At 35.8% G+C, this 25,898-nt stretch overlaps 1 protein-coding gene and 1 pseudogene across 9 annotated transcripts; both read right to left on the reverse strand.

The window, feature by feature from the left end:
* Positions 1-7,256: 7,256 nt before the first annotated feature.
* Positions 7,257-14,639, reverse strand: LOC129318107 (uncharacterized). Of its 9 annotated transcripts, none has more exons than XM_054962678.1 (10): positions 14,224-14,637; positions 12,877-13,151; positions 12,576-12,612; positions 10,894-11,525; positions 10,762-10,810; positions 10,561-10,686; positions 8,476-8,580; positions 8,286-8,377; positions 8,045-8,198; positions 7,257-7,619 (listed from the first exon to the last, which is right to left on the reverse strand). In XM_054962678.1, the coding sequence occupies exons 2-10, from the start codon at positions 13,122-13,124 to the stop codon at positions 7,395-7,397; spliced, it is 1,668 nt and encodes a 555-aa protein (XP_054818653.1). In that variant the 5' UTR covers positions 13,125-13,151; positions 14,224-14,637; the 3' UTR covers positions 7,257-7,394. The 9 variants fall into 9 exon arrangements, with proteins under 9 accessions (XP_054818653.1, XP_054818652.1, XP_054818651.1 ...); XM_054962677.1 differs by having other exon boundaries at positions 12,877-13,161; XM_054962676.1 differs by having other exon boundaries at positions 14,183-14,637.
* Positions 14,640-21,920: 7,281 nt separating this feature from the next.
* Positions 21,921-25,240, reverse strand: LOC129317917 (uncharacterized; annotated as a pseudogene).
* Between the last annotated feature and the right edge of the window lie 658 nt (positions 25,241-25,898).

Consider the following 25,898-nt stretch of genomic DNA (forward strand, 5'->3'; position numbering starts at 1 on the left):
AGGAACCATTAAGGTGGTAACTCCCCAGCCAAAAAAGTCCTTAGAATCGCCAAGGATGTAAAGGTGAAGATCAAGGACTGGCAAGGTATGTTAGACTTTACCATTATCCCTATGGATGATTTAAAAGTTGTATTGGGACTTACTTTCTTCTACAAAGCACATGCCTTCCCTATTCTTGAAGCCAAGTCTATAGTAGTTATCGACTCCAACATGATTTGAGTAATCCTTTGAAGCACTTGGAGAAATTCAAACCTATGATTTCTGCCTTGCAATTTAAAAGGGGTCTCAAGAATTCAAAAGGCTTCATTGCTACCATATGTTCATTGGCTGAAGAAGATGATGGCATAACTAACTCACAAAAAGCCTTGCCACCTTGTATCTAAGAGGTGCTACAAGAGTATAAACACGTCATTCCTGATGATCTACTAAGGAAACTACCTCCTAGAAGAGAGGTAGACCATCAAATTGAGTTGGAGCCTGGTACCAAACCACCTACCTTGGCACCTTACTGCATGTCACCTCCAGAACTTGCCAAATTAAGGAGACAACTTTAAGACCTCCTTGATTCTGGGTATATCCAACCATCTAAGGTCCCATATAGTGTTCTAGTTCTCTTCTAGAAGAAGGATGGATCGCTACAGATGTGTATCGACTATCAAGCCTTGAACAAGATCATTATCAAGAACAAGTACCTGATACCTTTTATCGCTGACTTGTTTGATCAGCTTGGAAAGGCCAAGTACTTCTTTAAGCTTGATCTTTGATCAGAGTATTATGAGGTATGCATTGCCACAGGTGATGAGCCAAAGACAACCTGCATGATAAGATATGGAGCATTCGAATTTTCAATTATGCCTTTTAGATTGATGAATGTCCTAACAACATTCTGCATACTTATGAATAAGTTATTCCACCCTTGCTTGGACCAGTTCATGGTGGTATATTTAGATGACATCGTGGTATACAACAATACCTTTGAGGAACATGCTTAACACTTGAAGAAAGTCTTCTAGGTACTCTCTAATCACAAACTCTACATTAAGTTAGAAAAATGTTCCTTTGCCAAATAAGAGGTAGAATTCTTGAGGCATAAGATCAAGGATGGGAAGCTCATAATAGACCCAGCTAAGGTTCAAGCCATTCAAGAATGAAAACCTCCTACCAAGGTCCTAGAGCTAAGATCGTTCCTTGGATTGGTGAATTACTATCGTCAATTCATTAAGGGATATTCAACTATTATTGCTCCATTGAAAAACTTACTGAAGAAGAATAGATCTTGGCAATGGTCACAAGATTGTAAAGATGCTTTTAAAAAACTGAAGCAGATGGCTACTCTCACAACAAGCATGCCTTAGAATGACTTCCTTAAACGAATCAAGGAAGGTATGTCTCAAGACTCTATTACAAGTGACTTAGTAAAGCTTGCCACAGAAGGCAAGACTTAGAGATTCTGGGTGAATGATGGAATACTCTACACCATTAGGAATCGAGTCTATGTGCTAAAGTAGGGCAACCTTCAAAGGGATGTCTTAAAAGAGTGCCATGATTCCATGTGGGCCAAACATCCAGGTATGGCATGAATACTTACTCTCATATAAAATTACTTCTACTAGCCACATATGCAAGATGATGTCGAAGCATATGTGAGGACCTGCTTAGTATGCCAGCAAGATAAGGTTGAACAACAACATCTTACTAGTCTACTTGAACCTCTGCCGATGGCTGAAAGACCCTGGGAGAGTGTCTCAATGGACTTCATAGTTGCTCTCCCTAAGTCTGAAAGATATGGGAGTATTATGGTGGTGGTTGATAGATTCAACAAGTATGCCACCTTTATACCAGCCCCTATAAATTACAAAGTTGATGAAGCAGCACGCTTATTTTTCAAGCATGTTGTAAAGTTATAGGGGATTCCTCAAAGCATTGTCAATGATTGAGATCCCCGATTCACTGAAAAATTTTGGAGAGAATTATTCAAGTTCTTGAGGACAAAGTTGAACTTCTCAATAAGCTTTCATCCTCAGAGTGATGGAAAAATGGAGCAGATTAACACTTTGTTGGAGCTCTACGTTTGACATTACGTGAGCACTCATCAACAAGACTGGGTCAAGTTGCTTGATGTGGCTCAATTCTCTTACAACTTATAGCAAAGTGAGTCAACATGTAAGAGCCCTTTTGAGATAGTTATCGGGCAACAACCTCTAAACCCCAATGCACTTGCCGCACCATCTAAGGGAGACAGTCTAGCTGCATTCAAATTTGCCAAAGAATGGCAGGAAGAGGTAGACATCACACGAGCAAGTCTAGATAAAGCCTCCTGAAAAATGAAGAAGTGGGCAAATAAGAAATGACGTCTTAGTGCTGAATCAATTCAAGTCACTACACAAAGTGTACAAAGGCTTGGTCAGGAGATATGAAGGTCCTTTTCCCATCATTAAACCTGTGGGAAAGGTTGCATATCAAGTACAACTCCCTCCCAAGCTTAAGATTTATCCTGTCATTCATGTTAATCTCTTAAAGAAATATTGCAGAGATAAGGAAGATCCATCCTGAGGTATCTCTAAGAGAGGATAATAGCAGTTGTCACCAAGTATGACAAGGACATAGAGGAGATCCTCGCTGATAGGGCGATTAAAAAAGAGGAGTTCCTAACTACATTAAGTACTTAATCAAGTGGAAGGATCAACCAGACTCTAAAGCTAATTGGGAACATGAAGACTTCATGTGGTAGTTCACTAACCAAATCCAACACTACAAGAAGGAAGGCGCGACGAGGGCATCACAAAATTAAGTAGGGGAGAATGTCATGATCCGTGACTTTTTGTGAGGTTAAAGTAGTCTGGACTGCTCTAAAACCCTCCAAAAGGTGTTAACCTTAAGAGAGTATTTCAAGGCATTCAAGAGAAATTTAGAACGTTCCAAAATGTTCTAGAAACATTTAAAACAATCTAAAAATATCTAGATCAATCTGGAAGAATCTAGAAGATTCTAGAAACTTATGAAAAGATGTAATGATATTTAAAATATTCTATAATACTCCAGGATGTTCTAGAATGTTACAGACATGTCTTGAGATAGTTTCTAGATACTTTCATGTAAGTATCTAGATATTTGTTGTAAGTATCTAGGAGAGAAATCTAGAATATCAACGATAGCCATAGGATTGATTTAATCTCCACCGTTCATTAAGGAGGTAGGAATTTTCTAGAGTCAAGGGAAGGTCTATAAATATCTCACCCCTTCTCATTTGTAAACCATCTTTGAGTTCTCAAGCAATACAACTCTCACACTTCCCAAACTCTCAACTATTATTTGCCTTCAAGCTTTCCCTTTCCTCAACTTAGCTAATCACATTCCTTTTTTATAAATCAGGCTTATTTAGCATCTTTCAATGAAAAGTGTCTAAGTGTCGCATGGGTCAAAAAATTAGTCCCATGACATCAAGCTCTTATGAATTTCGCTCTTCCTCCATGCTTCAACCAAGTCACGATCATGATGGGAGTGAAAAGTGAGGTTTGTGAATGATTGTGAAGGAGAGAAGAAGAGATGGCGTGGCTGAGATTATGGAGGTGGCTTAATGGATGAGAAGTTGTTGGAAAGGAATAAAAAAATTAAATGGGGAAATGAAGAATGGCCTCTGCGTCAAATCCGCAAAAGAGGGAAGCAGTGAAGTGGATGAATGATGAGATATGGGTGTGCTGTCGGTGAGGATGAATGGGAACGAAATTGGAGAGGGAAAAAAAACAAAACAAGAAATATGATGAGATGCTGGACGCTGAAGAAAAAAAATCGAGAGCTCGCTCGTTGAAGGCGGCGGCTGAGAGTTAAAAATGAAGATAAAGATGTTGGAAAAATTGATCCAATGATTAAAAGAGTAGCTAGATGATTTATGAAAAATTTTAATCATTGAATTTAAAAAGAGTTAAAAAAATAAAAAAATAAAAAAGTTTTTAAATTTTCTTTAGTTAGAAACGTATCTTGTATTTTTAATAATTCTTGGTAATTTCTTTCTTATCTTATTTTTTCATAATTCTTGAATGCTTTTTTAATTGTCAAGATTTAATTTTTACCGTTGAGTTTCATAAATTTTATTTTCATGTCCTAAAAAATCAAATGCACTCATTATTGTATGCTATATTCAAAATAAATCTCATGTCTCAAAAAATATTTCAAAATAAAATTTTTTCAACAATTATAATTTTTTCACAAAATGGCCAAAAATTTAAATAATGTATAATAATTCAAATTAAAATCAATTAAAGATAGAGAAAATTAAATCATATCAAAAATAGGAAAATAAAATATTAACAATTTAAGTCTAAAATTCTCATAACTAATCCAAAAATATAGTATTCCTCAAAATTGGCTAATAATTCAAATAATATCTAGTAAACTCAAATTAGCCCAAAAATATGATTAAAATGCATGAAAAATGTGGGATAAAAATATATAAAAATCATAATTTATCAATTGCATATTGCATAAATTAACATTCTGGTCTCGACAAGTAATATAAGAAAATTTACAAGACATATTAATTGTAAAGTTAGTAATTTAACAAGTCATATTTAAATTTACCCAAGTTACTTATTGTATAAGATAATATTTAAACTTAACAAGCAACTCTTTATGAGTCATATTAAACGTTTTACTTGTAAAGTTAGTTATTTAACAAATCATGTACAGATTTATACAGGTTTAGTATTTGGCAAGTAATTACAGCTTTGCCAAGCATTGTAAGGAAATTTGCAAGGAATAATAGAAGTTTTACAAGTTTTACATGTATAATATGTAACCTATATAAATTCAAACATAGCTTGTTAAATTAATTAACTTTATAAGTAAAATGTCTAGTATGATTTGAAAATCACTTGTGCAAGTGATGGCGAGCTCTTTGTTCTGTTTAAATATCAAGGGCAATTGGGTTATTTTGCTACGCAACTTAATTTCATTTTAGTCAGGATTTTCCAAATTTCTTGGGCTTGATTGGTAAACAAGTAGTTACTGTAATCCTTAACTAAAATTCTCCCCAAATAATGTAAAATTTATAAGATAACAGATCCGTTTTCTTATTAGCTTTCTTGTTTTTGGGAAGCCGGCCAGTTTTCGAGCTCGTATCTTGCAGTTTACAAGCACTAAAGTAAACAACAAAGGTACGGAGTAACTGGCAAATTAGATTTCATATTATAAGTGATAACTGACAAATATCGTATACTGGTGTTTTTTTATACGTAATGCAAATAAAAATTTAAAATTCTTTTGCTGACTTTTTCTCCTGTTTATCTTTCTTACCGTTCAGGTTTTAAATTGAAGAAGAAAAAGGTTCTCTTTCTGGCGCTGCCATGGCTCCTGCAGAGTACTAAGGGTATCAAAGTTTCTGGTAGATCTAAAAATATCGATCTTGCAGTTGACCTGTTTAATGAAGCTGCAAACAAGTGAGGGAAAATGACAATGAAATTCCTTTGATCTGGTGCATGATATGTGCATATTGTAAAAGTTCTGAACCTGATAGAGTTAAGAAGATAGAGGAATTACTAAAGTTGATTTCAGAAAAGGAGCATACGCCATGGCTAAATGCGTCGTTACTTAGGCTTTATGCATAAGAGGACTCCTTAGAGGACATGGAGAACTCAATTAATGATGCATTTGAGCGCAAATTCTCAGTAAGAACAAGTATAATTTTTTGAGGTCTACTGGATGTTCCGACTGGAAAATTTGCCTCTCCTTATTCCACCATAAGATGGTCCTGTATGGAGCACAAAAGCGCTTTGAGGAAATGTGGAGTGTCAAGATGGGTACGACGAAGAAGACATTGTGGATTTTGTACAAGGCTTATGTAATTTGTGATCAAAGACCCAAGGTTGGGAAAATATTGGGGGACTTATGTGCAAGAGTGGATTTGATTTTCCAGTGAGTGCAGTCCCATTGTAAAATACTACATTTTTTGCAACATTATTTGAATTTTGAATTATTGGCAGACAAGTGTTACTTATCAGCTTATGTGGAACAGGGAACTGATTTTGGATTCTGCAAGCAGCAAGCAGTTATAGCACTTGTGGTGCCTTCACCTGCCGAAGACTGCACATATACAGTACCTTTTGCAATAATTGATGTCAGCAAATCGAACCACCATTCAAGTTAACTCAATGTTCATGCTAACTTGTAATTTAAACCATGACCTTCAAATTAATTTTAAATAATTATTTTTCATATTAATATTTTTTTATTTTAAAAATAATTAAACCTAATATATCAACATTAAATAGTATTTTGTCAATATTTAAAGGTCTAATGAAAATAAAAAAATTATAATAAAACTAATCTTGTTAGGATTAAATGATTGAAAAAATATTTTATAAAATTAAAAGATTAAATATTTACTTTAACACACACACACACATATATAAGTATCCGTAATTGACAAGACTTCTCAGTAGTTTGTTTTATAACTACCCTTTGTTTGGTACAGGCTCTTATAGTGCTAATTTATGGATGCTTTATTTTTTGTTTGCTTTCCAATTCCGATATGTCTAAATCTTTATTCATGTCTGGAAGGGCATTTCTAGCATTCTTTTTCATCTTGAATTTGTTTTTAAGCACATGGATTAGATCACCTACATTTGTATTGTAATTGTAAGTGTTTTAAATTTGGAATCTTTCTAGCTTTTAAAGAATAACATCTGCACTGAATTTTCAGTGTGGTTTTTGCACTGAATTTTCCGGATGGAGATATAAATTTTCTGTTAATTCAAAGTTATTCTTCCCAAGCTCTTGTTCCAAGTCAGTGAATATGACTCTATCCTTGCATTATTCTATCACTTGGCTATTGCAAGAGTTTATAAGATTTTTTTTTTTTTTACACAAATTTAACCCCATTTATTTAAAATTAAAAAATAAATAATTTTTAAATAACTTAAAAATTTTGTAAAACAAGATTTATTTTGTAAGCTTTATAGAAAACAGATATTATTTTATATTTAATTACAATAATAAAAATTTGATTATTAATTAATTATTTTTAAATTTTATAATATCTTCCTTAATATTTGTTTTACAGATTTAACTATTTTAAAATTTTATATGTATCCTACATTTCTAAAAACATTTTCTTTCATCTATTATATTAAATTATTTTTTGTAGCTTCTTAAAATAATCAAAAATTAAAAAAATATAATAAAAAACTATTTTTCTTTTTATTTTCTCTCACTTTCCTTTTCTTCCACTTTTTCCTCCCATCCAAACAGACCATCAGTCCTCAAAATCAAGTACTTGCAACCACAATATAATTTCAAGTTTCAATACAATAAAAACATGCAAAAACTTTCTACACATGGGAAGCCATGATCAGATACTCTGACAACTTTTTGAGCTCTGAGCAGCGAGCACAACTGTATTATGAAGCTCTTTTAGGGATGCTGGGTGCCACTATGGTTCCACCATTATAACCATCCATCAGCAACCTCCCAATTTTTGATCGCCACTCTGAGCTCTCCCTCTCATTTTTTCTATCATGCACAACTCTATCACAGTAGTTAAGCATCGTTCCCAGTCCACTGTTCGGGATCCAACCGAACTCCATTAGCACCTGTGCCTCACCTTCCGTCAAATCTTCCCCAACCTGTAACACAGACGACAAGAATTCAGCACAATAAAAATGGTGACGGGGGCAGAATGCAGTAATAACATCTATTCATGCATGGAATCTAAGAATTTAGTTATAAAAGCCATCGTGACAGCCAAATAAGTGCCACCCACAATATGATATTACATCCAAAGTCTCCCCTTTACTCACAAACCAACAATTAAGAAACTTCCTTTAATAATCACAATCATAGTAATAATGGCTTAACCCAAAATTACACATTCTGGGGATACCTCTCCCAAGCGTATTTTTAAAACACAGTATCTCCCAGAATAATAAACTTCCTGTTTGATAGAGCACCACTTAGCCAACTTTTAGAATACTTGAACGTTCATAGTTAACAAGATAAATCTATTTAGCAAGTTATATGAAAGCATGTCAAAGTTGCAGCAAGCTGTTACCCTTAACGCTTTGTTCTCAATAAGGGAAATCCTGCCACAGCAAGTCAGTTTCATAGCAGTCACCAGTCGCTTGATCTGCCATGCAATGGGCAAGGATTCTACTAGCTCAAAGAAGTAGGTTGCAAAACCATATTCAGGGCGTTCAAGCACTACCCTGCATTGAATAAGGCTCAATGTTAGCATCAAGAGTATAATAAGAAAATACAGACCTCAAATATTATCTCTATTATAAAGGAAGCACCTGTTATGTCTCTCAAATACAAAAATAAATGATTGTAGGTCACGGCACCAACCCCACTCAACAGGCCATTTGCGAAATTGCAAGTACCTTGTCTGTATCAATAACAAAAATGAATATATGATAAAAACCAGCACAGATGCTCTAAAAGGATGGTTAATTTATCAATACAAGGTTGCAGTAGTTCTAATACCTGCTCCACAAGTGAGATAAGGCAAGGTAAACAGTAACTTGCTCTTGAAGCCTTCGTGGCACGAATAAGAGGAAATTTTATGAAAGAATGGCGCTGGGCAAAAACCTGTCTCCAGATTTTTTAATTTAATTTTTTTTTTTTGTTTTTTGGAGCAGGGGGATGTAATGAAATTGCGAATCAATTAAGTTGTGCCACCAATAACAATATGATGTCAAAAGTCAAAACAATACAACATATGTAAAAATTCTGCTGAAGCCCATTATGATCAATTAAGTAGTTTCAATGGTAGATATTAACCTGATACACTACGGTTACTGTATAGCTGTAGAAATCTAGAGTAGAAAACCTGATTCTTCCAAGATAAGTAAAGGGACAGGCTACACGGCCCAGCAAAAACAATTAAAGCTTCAAATAATCTGGAAAGAAAACTTCTTTTCTTCTTACTCCTAGAGCACAAGCAAGCAAAGGGAAAACACGTTGCCGCATTGTCTATTAACTAATATTCCCTCAAGTCCTATTTATAAGATACTTTTAACTAAACCACACAAATTAAAAAGGTAGTTAAAATTAGTTATTGATTTTTTTCAAAAATTTCTATAAAAATCCCAAGTTAACCTTAACTAAAAGAATTGACTTTATTTTTAAATCTTAAAGTCAAACATGCCACCCAAATGAACCAATTGAATATGTGGGGGCATTTTTGGAAATAACTCATAAATACTTCATCAAGTTTTATGAGGTGTCTTATATAAAAGACCAGACAAAACTTCTAAAAGGTGTTTTATATTAACGACTAGATGGAGCAAATAATAAAATATGATAAACTTTGATGTCCTGTCCTTTCCTTTCTTTCTCACAGCTAACGTACTGTACAGTTGTCTAGCCTTATCCGACTAGTTTGATTGTCTACTTATTTGTTAGAAAACAGAGTCCCAATTTTCTGTTGTTTAACGTAGTAATTAGTTGTTTTTTTTTTTTTTTTTGGTGGTGGGCATCTAAGGAAAGCAACTCCCTTATTCAAGAAAATGAAGTCACTTTCTCAACAAAACAAAACAAAATGATCAACAAATATATCCTAATTTTCTAAAGAATGATTTCTATGAAATCTGTCCCAAAAATATATCCCATAAAATCATACCAATAACCATCTCTTGACACTTTGATCATACTTCCCACCAAAAAGACATTAATAAATAATTGACATTGAGATATGAATATGAGAAGGCCAAAATTAAAAATCACAAGTCACTAAGAGCTTGTTTGATTTCCATTTTTAAGAACTGTTTTCAGTTTAAAAAAAAAAATTGTTTGGGCAAGTGTTTTGCAGATAAATGATTTTCAAAACTGTTTTTATTTTGTTTTTAAAAAATAAGAAAATGAAAAAACATTTGAGTTGTTTCTGTTTTCTTTTTTTTTTAAAAAAAATAAAAAACACATTACACTTAACCGCTGGAACCTATTACCACCAACGCCCTACCATCATGGCCCACTGTTACCCACCAATGTCAACCTCCATTGCCAGCCACCATTGGTGGACATCGCCAATCCCAACCAGCCACCATCATTAATCATTACAATTGGCCACCACGCACCACCACCAACTGCCGCCATCTAACAACACCATTAGTCGCCACCCTTATCACCCGCCACCATCAATTGCTGCTAGCTAACAACCACTAGCCATCATTAACTAAACACCACCATCACTGATCAACCACCACTAGTCACCACCACCAACAACCGTTGGCAGCACTATCAGCCAATACCAGTCATCACCACCGGCCACCATCATCAACCCAAGCCAACAACCACCGTCAACCTAGGCCAACTACCACCAGTAAACATTGTTGACCTCCACCATTAGCCAAGCTTTTTTAACTTTGAGTTTGTTTTAAAATTAGCATAATCAAACAGACCTTTTTGTTTTATTTTGAAAAAATAATTTTTTAAAAAAATGGTATACAACATAGTTTTTAAAAAATGAAAAATAGGAACAAAATCAAACAAGCCCTAACATTTTCAGTTTTTGGGGTCTTGAAATGGAAAAGTATTGATCGAATTTTAAAACTAGGTTCTCTTGTTCACCTTTGACATAACAACCTCAAACTTTGCAAAGCTATCTTCACAATATGATTCATCCAAAGCTTCACCACTCTCCACCCCTCCGTAAAGCTTAATTTCATCTACTAACACGCCCTTGTCAATTAGCACCTGCAAAACAGCATTTCCTTCAACCTCAATATAACCCACTACTAAAGTGACTGCTTATGAACAAGAATACAGTACCTGCAATAGCCCAGGAGCATCCTCCTCTAACGCTGTTTGAACAGAGTCCCTGAAATATTATAATTGCTGGAGTAAGCATTAATGGAAACAAAGCAAACCATATACAATTCATATAACAGAAGTATATGGTACGTTGCTGTTATCTTTCTTTTCCGTGGAAGCTTGATGCTTAAAGATTCTGGAGATTCCAAGCTAGAGCTCCTTTCAAGGGTGGAAGGCCCAGTATCCTTCAAAGATGTATAGCTTGTAGAAGAATTTGCACTAAAACTATCTCCTGATATTACAAACTTTAGTCGATCACGTAAGCAGACATGTTCGACTAGATCATTATCATATTTGTTTAGGACTTCCTGTTCACTTTTTACATTCATGAAGTTGAACGAAAAGTTACCCAGTCCATCAGCTGGGAGGTTGTGGAACTCACTGCCATCACAAGGTTCATCCTTGACTTTGATGAATGTCAGAAAAGTTGAACTATTCTGACCATCATTCATTGCAGGTAAAACACCGTTTTCCTCATATAGATTGGATTGCATGGCCATTTCTGCAGATTTAAATACATGGTCACGTCCTTGAAGATTTATTGAGATTATTGATTCTGCTGTTGTCCTAGAGGGAGACTTCAACGATGAAGCATTGCCTCCTAGAATGTCATTACACTGATTGCTAGCTGCTACAATTTTATCATCAACAGAATGAATCCATTCATTTACCCTCCTGTTGGCGTGTTCCAAAAAGTCTTCCAATAACTCTGCACCAACATCCTGTGGGATATTAAGCAGCAATTTTTACAAAGGGATCAAGCCATGAAAACAGATATTCTGTTTCATCTTCCATCATAAGATGTAAACATGATCAGCAATCAACCTGACTTAGCCTTCACATAGAAGGCTAAGCACTCAGTCATATATCAATCAAATTTCAGAGGAGAAAGAGCACATGTAAAGTAAAAGAAAATGAAAAAACAAAAATGGGATTAATGGGGAGTTGGATTTGGATTTGGATTTAGACTAAATCCTTCGTTTGCATAAACAAAAATTTATGAATTTAGATTTGATCAAATACAAATCGATTTCAAATAATAATTCCTCTGTAATTTCAAATTCCCTTTACACTCTATTCATTTGAAATTTTAATCACTCAACCATCTCGTTCTCTTCATGTTTTCACTATTGATACCTTTATAAACTCTATTAGCTTTTCTCATCTCTTGTCAATTAAAAAATATAAATAAACTCATCCAATTTTCCATTTTCCTTTCAAATCTCAACTCATATCTTTTTTTCATTTGAAAGTTTTTAAACAACCCAAACAAAAGATTTTAAACGCATGGATTTGAGATTTTAAATCTAAAATCCAAATCCATCAATCCAAATGTTACCTAAAATTAAATTGTTTAAACTGCTGGTTGTTCTTTTACAGCCTAAATAAACTTCAAATTCCTCCAATTTCAAGCCACGTGCTTTGTAGACCATAAGCTTGGTTTGCTACCGAATCTCTTTAACATTCAAGATCCGCTTGGCTATTATAGAGAAACAGTACATAAGTAAATAAATTTGACCAAGAAAGAAAAACTAATTGCTTAAAGAAAAGAGACCAAAAGGCAAGGGGAAAGAGACCTTTAGAAAATGATTTATTTAACTGAAGTCCCAATAAGCTTGACAAGTGAACCTGGGTTCCACATGGCTTGCAACAAGCAAATAACTTAATTCTAAATATCAAGAAATGATGCTAAATCTGCAAGAACCAGTCACAACTAACTTTGCTAATAAAGAACTAATCCTACTAATCAAAAGTAAAGGATAATAAATTACCTCAAGGAGATGATTTGGCCTTGCTGCCATCCTCCTCCTGCAATGTGTAGGGGGGAATCCATTTTCAACAGAGCAACAAGAAAATTCCATTTAGGTTATTCATCTCGATTAAGTATTTGGTTTGTTATGATTTCTCAAGGTGATCATCTTCTGATAAAATGTGGCTATTTCATTGTCATAAACATAGCTACTTTGTTTCAAATTATTAGAAAGCAAAAAAGAACAACTTTTTGTCTAAGGTATGTAAACTAACTTAAAACACTTAAAGATAAAAGTTATATCATTAATCGTCATTCAGTACCTTCCCAGCAGCATCCTTTGACGTTCTTTCAGCACAACATGATCCAGATCATCATCATTGTCATCACGGATTAACCTTTTTACCTTTAGAGTAACTAAATTTGATTGGCAAGATTCTTTTCTGCCATTTTCATCAGAATTTAAAAAACTCTCAGGATCTTCAATCTTCATAGAAGCAGGAACATCACAGAATATTGAACACTGGGGCAAACTATCAATGGTAACACAGGCTATCTCAGCCTCACCCATATCAGTTGAGAGATTGGGACATTTTACCTGTTGCAAACTAGGACATAAACGTGCTTGAGTCTCATGCCAGTTGCCATAATGAAAACACCTACTAGGTACCAAGAGCTGCCACTTCCTAAGTATTATTATTATTTTTTTTTTTGAAAGACACACACACACAGGCACGCACGCACGCATGACACACAAAATTTTTTGAATATTTGTTAAACTCGCATAAAAAATAAAATTAAATACTAAAAAAATAAAAATTATAAAATTAGAATAATGACTTTTCTAAAATGGTGCAATGAGTATTAACTATTAGAATCAAACTCTTACTTTTTATCCAATAAAAATGTTTTCCCCTTTAATATACTAGTGAAGTAGAATGTAGAATGTCACTAATATTAGATGTATAAATTCATTTACGTGAATGTAACTTCCAGCTCTAAGACTATAGGCAGGCTCTATAAGTTAGAAAAACTTGAACATGGTAGTTTTGGTTTAGATTCCCCAAACACATGCAGAAACCGATATAAAGCTTATTACAGGTTATATTCCAATGCTGTAAACATTCAGCAGGGTGGAAAAGTCTCAATTTGAATTAGAGGCATAAAAGAAACCAAATATTCAACTTCCTTTCTAACAAAGAGAAGCATAATTTAAAGTGGTCAACTTTCCGTGGCTCGCACTCGAAGGTACAGCACCACCCTGCAGATTCCTGCCTCTCATGTAGGCCAGTAATTGGGGTCGGGTGGGATTACAGGGGGCGGCCTTAAAGCACAAATATTTAGCACCTTTTTCTCTCTTTTTTTCTTTTCTTTTTTTTTTCTTTTTTCATTTTTTTTTAAAGCAACACACTATGAAATGAACAATACAGATCACTCTTTTCTTCTATTCACTACACAACAAGCCCCAGATTTCTCAAGAAAATTCATTTCATTCCTAAGAGTATATGCACAATTGAAGAAGTATCCAAGTTCTGGAAAGACACCGTCAGGATTACATCCAACATCAAAGCCAACAAGCCAAAGTAAAATCTCTTAAATTTTGGTAAAATTGAAGGGGAAGTTGCATACAGGACATTGTAACCACAATCCAATCTGCTACAAGAATTCACCTCCACCAAGGGTCCTGGTATTTCGAATGCACAATTCCCAGAACCACCCCAGTTGCGTTCCAGAATCAGACCTTCAATGAGCAAGAACCATCTCTGAAGAATAGTAAATCGCAAAGGAAGAAGCCAAAAATCTGGTTAGACGCCCTTTTTTCACATAAACATTACACCCGCGAGTCTCCCTCAGCACAACATAAGCCTGGGGCTCGAAACGGCAGAGCACAGGGAGAATAATAATAGAAGAAGGAAAAACGGAATTCTGGGATCAAAACGGCGGCGGCAGCGGAATGGGGCCGTGAGCTCAAAAAAAATAGAAGAACGAGAAGCGGACGCCCAGGCGGACTGTAGTGAAGAAGAAGAAGGTTCGTTCAGTCCAATAGACGAAGAAGACTGATATGATATTATGTGAGAGAGGATACGTTTGTCTTTTTCATATTATTGTTTTGTCCTTGTTTGTCTGCACGTATTGCTGAACCTTTTGTATGCGCCTGCGTTCTCGCAAAACCCTTATGGCATAAGTGGAATTATCTTTCTCTCTCTTCCCTCGCCTCCTTTTTCTCTGTCTCTTCTTCCTTGTCTCCTTTTTTGTTTCTAGTTTTTTTTCCATTTCAGGACTGTGCTCTTATCATTGGTATCAGAGCAGACTGCATCCTGATGGCAAAAGCTACATGTTCACAAGTTGCTGTGCGTGAGGTGGAGGACCGTCTAAGGGAAGAAATGGATCAACGCTTTGCTGTTATAGAAGCTCAACTCGAGGGACTACCACAAATGCAGACGCAAGAAACTGGGATGCAAGACCTTCTGTGACATTTGTCCTTACAGCTCGCTGATATACAGCAGGGGCGAGAATGTGAAAGACGTGATGATTATCAGGTTCCAACCCGTTACACCAAGTTAGACTTTCCCAAGTTTTCCTCAACTGATGTTGATTCGTGGATTGCCAAGTGCGAGCGTTATTTCTTGTTGGATGGGACGCCGGAGACTCGTAAGACTATAATAGCTAGTATTTCTCTAGATGACAATGTGTACAAGTGGTTTCAGCATTATGAACGAGGAGTCCCTGGTCCTATACTATGGCCTAAATTTGTCGAAGCCGTGCGTATGAATTATGGACTATTACATGATGACCCAATGGAGGACTTGATGCACCTCTGACAAACAGGCAAGGTAACTGATTATCAGCAGGAGTTTGATGAGTTAATGTGTAAGTTAGATCTCTCTGAATCAAGGAAGATTAGTTGTTTCATTGGGGGGTTAAAATCCGATGTCGCACCCGGAAAAATGCGACGCGGATGGCGCGCGAGCGGAGGTCCCGGCCTTCACGGCGGGAACCAGATCGAACGAGGAGTCGCCACCAAGATTTTGAGGTAAATCTCAAGAAACCGATTAAAAGGAGGATAAGGGTAATCTACGAAATCAGAGAATAGGTTCGGGAGTCGGTTGAGTGTGGGGAAGGTGTTAGGCACCCCACAACACCTGTTCGTGAGAACGGTTACCTAAAGTTTGTTGTGCTCTATTAATATGGTTTTAAAATTATTTTAATTATCCCTTTTATATTCATGTGTCTGATATAAAAATGATGATAATTGAGTGAGAAATGTTTATTTATTTACGAGGGAGGACGGACTTGACTCAGAATCTGACTCTGAGGCCTATGTACCCTGTGATGGGGATCAAAGTCCACGTAGTTCGGGCTTAAAAGTTTGTCGGTAAAAAAAAATTTTTTTGAAGAGAAATTAATTAGAAATAACTCACCATTTTGCAAATAAAATAATTTCTGAAATTTTGATATGTGTGTTTTAAATTGCAAAAGGTAATTTAATTTTAATTATTTTCTCAATTTTTAAATTTTGAGTTAAAGAAAAGGAAATGGTTTAAAATTATTTTTTTATCTTTTGTGATTGGGAATTTTAATTGCAATACCTACAGAACCTTATTGGTTCATACGGTAATGCAATTACTCTAAATATCTGCGGAGATTTCGAAATCTCACACGATAGAAGAGTTTAGCAATTTAATTTATTTATTTATATTCTTATGTATATTTTTAAGTGTTAATAATATATTTTAAGTGTGTATATACATGTTTTTAAAGAATTTTAATCATCATACCTGCAAAGCCTTATTGACTTATACGGTAATGTGAGTATCCTAAATATCTGCGGAGATTCTAAAATCTCACACGATAAAAGAATTAAATTTATTTGAATACATCTTTTTAGTTTAATTAATTTAATATATAATTTATACATATATGTTTTAGAAAGCTTAATTGTTATATTTACAGAGTCTTATTGACTCATACGATAATACGACTATCTTAGAAGTCTACGGAGATTCAAAAATCTCACATGACTAAAAGATATAATTGGTGAATATGATTACAAGTTAAATGCATTAATTTAATTAATTAATTTTTAAATTGTGTATTATATGATTATTTGCAAAATAAAAATTGAGAATCACTATATCTGCGAGGACTTATTATCCCACACGATACTGTGATTAATTTAAGTCCCTATGAAGATTCTTAAAATCTCACACGGAACTTAAATGGATTATTTAGATTATAAAAAGACAGTTAGTTTTAACGGTTGGTCATTGAAACCATTGATTGTACATATAAATTGGATCTCTATACCTGCAAAATCTTATTGATTTACACGGTATAAGATCACTTTAAATGCCTGCGAAAATTCTTAAAATCTCACACGGCAAGTTAATAAAATACAAGAAACCTTCTCTTATTCATTTTCTTTTAGATGAGAATTGAATTCTCTCCTCTTAATCTTTTATACAATTGTACATGTGGATAGAAAGTGTCATACGGTATGAGTGTAACAATATTATTGACAAGTAAAGGACCTTAGAATTAATAGAGATAAAAAAGATCATGCCCATACATATTGCTATATCTTTTCATGCTAGAAACATATTTAAAACTCAATTCCAAAATTTGGCCTAATGATCACACACATTTTTTTGAGAAAAAGCTATAATGAGAATATGCCCATAATTATGTGAGGCTTGCAAGCCAAATTTCATTTATAATCTCTTCATCCCTCTTCTTCACTTTTCTTTTCAAACAACAATCATTTTATTTATTTATTTATTTATTCATTATTATTTTTATTATTTTATCAAAAACACTACAAGTCCATACTAAAATTTGTTCATGGCAGCAAGTCCAACTTTCATATGAAGTCTCTCCTTCTTACTTTAAAGAAGTGTTATGAATATGAAAAAGCCAAATAAATGATTAATTTTAATGAGACTGAATCGGATATACAAATAACCGAGTTCAAATAAACATAACTCATAACACAAGAAAATGGGCAGACGGACAGGAAAGCATGGGAAAGGATTTTCATCTCTAATGTAAATAATTAATCAACGAGGCATTTACCGTTTTTGAATCAGAAGAACTCCGTCTCCGTCTCTTTTCGGTTTACTCTTTCTCTCCGTTTCTCTTTTTGTGTCTTGGATCAGCTCCCCTTTCTGTTTGTTCTGCGTCTCTGACTGGGGGGAATAGTAGCTCAGTGTTCTCCTTCTCCTCTCTTCTCGGACGTCTCTGTTTTCCAGAAAAAAAACTCTTCTCTGTCACTGTTTTTTCTTTCTTCACCTCTGTCTCTGTTTTTTCTTAGTCCAGCTCGTGTTTTTCTTTCCCTCTTGCTCTGTCTCTATTTCTCTTTCTCTCTAGATTCTCTCTTCATTTCTTCTTTCTCTCTTTATCATCTCCGTCTACGTCTTTCTTCCTCCCCTCGGTCTCTGTTTTTTTCTTTTCGTCCAGCTCTTTTTTTTTGCTTTTCTTGTTCTCTCTCTCCCCCCTTTCCCTCCAGTTTTCCGTTCGGTCTTATATAGAGGATGGAAGAGGTGAATCATTGCTCTTCTGCTCTGCTTCTTCTTTGCTACTGTATCTTCTGTGTGTGCCGAAGTCTGCTCTGTTTTTCTACGTTTCTGTCTCTATTTTCTGTGCTGTCTCGTCTGCTTTCTCTGCTGTGCCATTTCCTTCATGCATGCATGCGCCCTTAGTTCTGTTTCTTTTCTCCTGCCAGCCGAAAGTATATGCGTACGTGTTCCGGTTGCTTACTGTTCTTTACGCTCTGTTTTGCTTCTTCTGCATTTCGTGTCTGTTACCTCTGGTTCTTTCATCGTCTGCAACTCATGTGTTCGTGCGTTTTGCTGTTTCTGTCCTTTTTCCTGCTGCATGGCCGAAAGTGTATGCTTATTTTTATTTCTGCATCTCTGTGCCTGTATTTCTTCGCTGTTTCTGCATTTCTTTGCTGTTTTTGCATTTTGTGTCTCTGCGTTTTGTGTCTCTTTTCTGCTGTTTTCTTCTTTTTCTGCACATGGCTGAAGGAGTATGTGTGTGCGTGTGTTCTGATGCTCTCTCTCTCTTTTTTTTAGCCATTCTTTAATGCTTTTTTTTTGTTAATTAGATTGAGGGAGAGAAAGAAAAGTTTAGTTTTAAAATACATATTTTTAAATGGAAAACAAAACAAAAATTTAAGGAGAGAAATTTAAAAAAAGTTGAGTCTCAAAAAAAATTGATTCCCAATATCTTTGAATGGTTGGAATAATTTGAGAGGGATTTTTTTAAAAAAAATTAAGCAAGATTTTTTTTTTTTTGAAAATATAATCCTAAAAAGGATTAAATTTCATTTTTATATTTTTTATATTTCTTGATTTTTTATTATTAAAATTAAAAAAAATGCTCGGACAAAATACGGTGTTCACAGTTGCCCCTCTTTACTTGTTTCTTATGTAAGTATATGAAAAAGTGTACTTTTGAATTCTTACATAAGTGACAAGTAAAGATAGAACATGTATTTTGGTCGGCCATGCAATACCTATAAAAAGACCTAATTACCCCTGACATGACAAGATATGATTAAATGCAAGACTATTATTTAACAAAACAATGACATGATTTTTTTTTAATAATATGATGAGATAATGTGATGCAAATGAAAATGATCAATTGACAAAGATCCAAACACAATGCAAGACTATTGGATAACAACACAATAAAATGATGATTTTGTTTTGAATTTTTGATTTTTTTTTATTTTAGTAATGTGACTAGAATGACTAAATGATGCAAGACTGTTGGATAACAAACACTATAGCATAATAATTTTTTTGTTTTAGCAATGTGATGTGAATGAAAATAATCAAATGACAACGATCCAAACAAAATATATGTTGACTAGATGCCCCCTCTTCATTTGATTTTTAAGTGAGAATTTCATGAGATGGTATTCTTATCTTAGAAATGAATTAAGAGAGAAACATGTATTTTGTTTGGAGGGGCAAGACTCTTAGGTATCTACAACCAAACAAAACAAAACAAAATAAAAGAAAGGGTTTAAAATGAAATGTGGTTTACGAACTAAACAAAACAAAACCTCAATGGAGATGAATTGCCTATATTCCAAAGGACCTGGTGGATGCCTGCTTTTACAAGGCTTGGAGGATGCCTGCCGTGATAGGGCTTTAAAGAATTGTGCCAGCCGGTACTGGGCTTTGAGATGCCTACCGTGACAAGGCTTTGAGGTGCCTGCCGTTACAGGGCTTTGGGGTGCCTGCCATTACAGGGCTTTTAAAGAATCATGCCAGCCGGTACTGGGCTTTGGGATGCCTACCTTGATAGGGCTTTGAGGTGTCGGCCGTTACAGGGCTTTGGGTGGCCTGTCATTACAGGGCTTCAAAGAATCATGCCAACCGGTACTGGGCTTCGGGGTGCCTGTCGTAACAGGACTTTAGGGTGCCTGCCGTTACAGGGTTTTAAAGAATCATGCCAGCCGGTACTAGGCTTTAGGGTGCCTACCGTAACAGGGCTTTGGGGTGCCTGCCGTTACAGGGCTTTAAAGAATCATGCCAGCCGGTACTGGGCTTTGGGGTGCCTGCCGTGACAGGGCTTTGGGGTGCCTGCCGTTACAGGGCTTTAAGGAATCGTGCCAGCCGGTACTGGGCTTTGAGGTGCCTGCCGTGACAGGGCTTTGGAGTGCCTGCCATTACAGGGCTTTAAAGAATCGTGCCAGTCGATACTGGGCTTTGGGGTTGCCTGCCGTGACAGGGCTTTGGAGTGCCTGCCGTTACAGGGCTTTAAAGAATCGTGCCAGCCGGTACTGGGCTTTGGGTTGCCTGCCGTGACAGGGCTTTGGGGTGCCTGCCATTACAGGGCTTTAAGAGTGTGAGAATAGGTTTCATCTCACGGGGAAAATATGAGAAACTCAAAGGTGAGTTTTGTTAATTCTTCTCTTATTTCCTTAGGTTTTGCAAGTTTTTAGTTTGCCTTAATCTAAATGGGGCATACTCTTTATAGCAATGCATGCAATGGGGTGATATGCAATGCATGATTTTTTTTTTATTTGCCCCAATCTAAGTGAAGGCAAATTTTTGAGTGAAGTATGTGATGGATAGATAATGCGTAATGCATGATTTTTTTTATTTGCCCCAATCTAAATGGAGGCAAATTTTCATGTTAAGCATGTAATGAATGGATAATGCGTGATGCATGATTTTTTTTATTTGTCCCAATCTAAATGTGGCGTGTTTCTATGACAAGGCATGCAATGTGGTAATGCGCCATGTATGATGTTTATAGATGCTAAAAATATGTACATTATACATTGGATGGATGATTTGCAATGTAAAAGGTTTGAACCTTTGCTTGTCTCAATTTATGAGATTTCTTTTTTGTGATAAATGCAAAGGGTAAGACGCACTTATTTGCCCCAATGCAAATGCATGAATAATGCAAATGTATTGCAAAAATTTTATTGGAAGGCTTGATGTTGACAACTATCTTAATATATATTCCTCTTGAAAATTTTCGTGTATATTGAATAAATCATTTCGAACACAAAGTAATACCTCCAAGTCCGTTATTTAATCTAAATTCATTAATAGGTGTAGTATCACAGTATGCCATTGCCCCTCTTTAGAAAATTCAAACAATCAAATTCTCGTCGCTTAATCTTGCCTTCATGTTAATGAGATCAACTATTATGACCGAATACTGATAGCACACATGCTCTCCTTATCATTTTACACCTACACGATGATCTTGATACCTCAAGGGCGAAAAGTAAGAATAAAGATGCCAGTATTCTACATCAAGTAAATGTATCAATAAATATTGTTCCTTGAATGCGAACCTGCTGTAATATATGAGATATGTATTTGAATATGATAACACAAAACGAGAAGAAAGATGGTCTCAAAGGAGCAAGGGCGGAAAAAATTCATTCACTGATGCTAAAATTCGTAGAGAAATGGGAATATCTTGGTTTATGAGCACAAATGGCCAAAGCGCAAATGGGATATATGGATTTACTTAATCACATCTCTTTCCTTTAGCTTTTCAAAACCCCAATAGGTGCTTCACTGAGCTACTATTGATGTGCATAATATGAGAGACGATGGAGTCAACTTTCCCAAACATAGATACTTAACTTTTGATGCCTTCCTTTTCTTCTCCTAAGACATCCTTTTGTCTTGGCGAACTCTTCTTCTTCTTATCATGGCTTTGCCCCTTTTTTTTTAGCTCTAACTTTTGCTTAGGTTACCTTTACAGGTTTTTTAACCTAACGAGCTATTCTTTCCTTTTCATTTTCTATTAGCTCTAACTTTTGTCTAGGTTGCCTTTGCAGGTTTTCAACCTAACGAGTGCTTCATTCTTTTTCATTTTCTGTTTAAGCAAAGTAACGCTTGACAGCATCTGCATTAATGGGCTTTGCTAACTCTTGACCGTCCATGTCAGCTAGGATCATTGCTCCTCTAGAAAAGGCATATTTGACAATATAAGGTCCCTTGTAGGTCGGAGCCCATTTGCCTCTATTATCTTCTTGGTTAGGCAATATTTTCTTGAGTATGAGATCACCAGCACTGAATTCCCGTGGGCAAAGTTTTTTATCAAAAGCTCTTGCCATTCTCTTTTGGTACAGTTGTCCATGACACATTGCAATGAGCCTTTTCTCTTCAATCATGTTAAGTTGCTCAAATCGGGTTCGTAACCATTCATTTTCTTCTAAATCTACCTCTGCCAATACTCTTAAAGATGGTATTTCCATCTCGATGGGTGTAACAGCTTCCATTCCATAAACAAGGGAGTATGGGGTTACCCCTGTGGATGTGCGTGCAGTAGTACGATAACCATGTAAAGCATAGGGAAGCATCTTGTGCCAATCTTTATAAGTTACTATCATTTTTCCAATGATCTTCTTAATATTTTTATTGGCTGCTTTAACTGCTCCATTCATTTGAGGTCTATATGGGGCTGAATTATGATGCTTGATTTGGAACTTCTCACAAAAGTTCCTGACTTCCGTTCCATTGAGATTGGGACCATTATCGGTAATGATCCTTTCAGGAATCCCATATCGGTATAAAATATTTATCTTCATGAATTTAAGGAACGTCTTTTACGTGATGCTGGCAAATGAATTTGCTTCTACCCATTTTGTGAAATAGTCAATTGCGACAAGGATGAAGCGATGTCCATTCGAAGCTTTTGGGTTAATTGGACCAATAATGTCAATGCCCCACATTGAGAATGGCCAGGGTGATACCAAATTATGTAATGGGATTGGAGGAGCATTTATCCTATTAACATAGATCTGACATTTATGGCATTTCTTGACATGCTCAAAGCAATCTTTCTCTATTGTTAGCCAGAAGTAGCCACACCTTTGAATCTGTTTGGCTATAGTGTGACCATTCGCATGCGTGCCACATATGCCCTCATATACCTCACCATGATTTTCTTTGCTTCTTCTGAACTCACACAGCGAAGTAAAGTACCATCATAACCCCTCTTGTACAGAACATCTTGACTGATAAAGAATGTCATAGCCAAACGACGAAGGGTTTTCTTTTCATTCTCAGTTATTCCAGCTGGGTATGATCTCTTAGTGATATAATCCTTAATATCCTGGAACCAAGGATATTCTTCTCGATCTTCTTCAACATTCAAACAGTACGCTGGAAAGCTTCTAGCTTCCACTTAGATAGGTTAGACATGGACTCCACAATCAAGTTAGATCATTGCTGCTAAAGTGGCTAAAGCATCAGCGAAATGGTTTTTATCTCTAGTCAAGTGATGAAAGCTAGCAACCTTAAATTGCTTAATCAAATCTGTTAGGAGTTCTTGATAGGGAATCAATTTTACATCCTTTGTTCTCCATTCTCCTGTTACTTGATGAATAATGAGAGCTGAATCACCAAATACCTTCAAACACCATATACCAAGGGTAATAGCTGCTTGAAGACCATTAACACAAGCTTTATATTCTGCTATGTTGTTAGTACAATCAAATTCTAATTTGATGGCCACTGGAAATTGTTTTCCTTCTGGTGAAACGATCACCGCTCCTACCCCATTTCCATGCACGTTGGCGGCTCCATCAAAATACATTTCCCATTCTTGCTCTTCATTTTTTCCTTCATCACAACCTTCTTCTGTAGTGCATATGCCTTCATCAGGAAATTGAAAATCTAATGGCTGGTCATCCTCTAAAGGATTATCGGCCAAGTGATCAGCTATTACACTACCTTTGACTGACTTTTGCATCACATGCTTTATATCATATTTTGATAGTACAACTTGCCATTTTAGTACTCTACCAGCAATGTGCGGGCTCTCAAAGATGTATTTAAGTGGGTCCACTCGTGAGATTAGCCAGGTAGTGTAGTAAAGCATGTATTGCCTTAGCCTTCTAGTTGCCCATACTAGTCCACAACAAGTTCGCTCAATCACCGGATAACGAGCTTCACACTCATTAAACTTCTTGCTCAAGAAATAAATCGCTCTTTCCTTCTTTCCAGAATCATCAAGTTGACCTAGCATTGCTCCCATTGAGCGAGGTAAAGTTGTTAGGTAAAGGATTAGTGGACGATCTGGTGATGGACGGACCAAAATTGGGGGATTTAACAAATAATCTTTAATTTTATCAAAGGCCTTTTGACAATCATCATCCTATGTCTCCTTGCAATTTTTCTTTAACAGCTTAAACATTGGTTCGCAAGTGGCTGTTAGATTGGCAATGAATCTAGTAATATAATTCAATCGTCCCAAGAAACTTCTAACTTCTTTCTCTGTTTGGGGAGATGGCATTTCTTGAATTGCTCTCACTTTATCTGGATCTACTTCTATCCCTTTACGACTCACAATGAATCCTAATAACTTCCCAGAAAGAGCTCCAAAAATGCATTTGTTAGGATTCAATCTTAGCCGATATTCGCGTAATCTCCCAAATAGCTTTCTAAGGACTCCAACATGACTCTCATTCTCCGCTGATTTAGCTACCATATCATCTACATATACTTCAATTTCTTTATGCATCATGTCATGGAATAGTGCTACCATAGCTCGTTAATAAGTTGCCCCAGTATTTTTCAAACCAAAAGGCATTACCCGATAATAATAAGTTCCCCATTGGGTTGTAAAGGTTGTTTTCTCTTTATCCCTTTCATGCATAGGGATTTGATTGTACCCTGAATAACCATCCATAAAGGAATAGCGATAGCTTCGAGCAGTATTATCGACCAATACATCAATGTGGGGTAATGGAAAGTCATCTTTCGGACTCGCATTATTTAGATTACGATAATCAACACACATTCAAATCCGACCATCTTTTTTAGGAACAGGAACAATATTTGCCACCCATTATGGGTAAGTTACTACCTCCAAAAATCCTGCTTCTAACTTCTTTATTACTTCTTCTTTTATTTGCAAGGACACCCCCGTGTTCATTCTCCTTAACTTTTGTTTCTTAGGCTCGACCTTAGGAAGTAATGGTATTTTATGAGAAGCAATGCTTGGGTCTAGCCCAGGCATGTCTTTATATGACCATGCAAACACATCTATGTATTCTTTGAACAACTCAATCATTTGTTCCCTTTCAGGATTATCTACTATTTTGAGCATTCTTTGATCCTCCTCGGTTCCTATATTAACCATCTCAATCACTTCTTCATGTGGGCATATTCCCTTATCACTCAATTCAAGCATCTTTGAAAAAGTTTGGATTATGTCTTCATCATCAGACTCACAATCATGCATATCAGTGGCAACGAATGAATCATCTTCACAGGGTTTATTAATCTCTGGGTGGGAGATGGAATCAGAAGAAACAAAATCCCTGGATAATGAATATGGAATAAGGAACAGGAATGAAACGGAGAAAGATGTATTGAAGTAGATAGGGTGGAATAAAGAAATAGACATGAATGCAATTGAAATTCATTTTCATGAATTATGTGTATCGAAAGTTTGCATTAGTGAATACCCAAGATTTATTACCTAAACCTGGGCTGAAAAGTGGATAAAATAGGAACAACATAATTGAAACAATTACTCTAAGCTAATGACATCATTGGCCTCTTCAAACTCCCAATTTGCCAGAACTTTGTTGGAATCATCGACTGCAATTGAGGCACTTGTTTTGCATGCTACATCTTCATTAAAAGAGATCACTAAGATAGTTGGTTTATATATCACCTCGGACGGGCCTGGGAAGGATTCTTTAATGTGTGGAATCTCCAATTTACTAGCCTTTTTGCCTTTTGCCAAACTTGCTTTGTCTTTCATCTGGTCTTCTAGGGTAGGCTCATACCCTAACCCTTGGCGATTACAATTATCCAAAACCTTAATTGGACACGTAATTCCT

The sequence above is a fragment of the Prosopis cineraria genome, unplaced genomic scaffold, assembly GCF_029017545.1.
Source record: "Prosopis cineraria cultivar Desert tree isolate PC_DT_omini unplaced genomic scaffold, ASM2901754v1 PC8, whole genome shotgun sequence".
NCBI classification, from domain to species: domain Eukaryota; kingdom Viridiplantae; phylum Streptophyta; class Magnoliopsida; order Fabales; family Fabaceae; genus Prosopis; species Prosopis cineraria.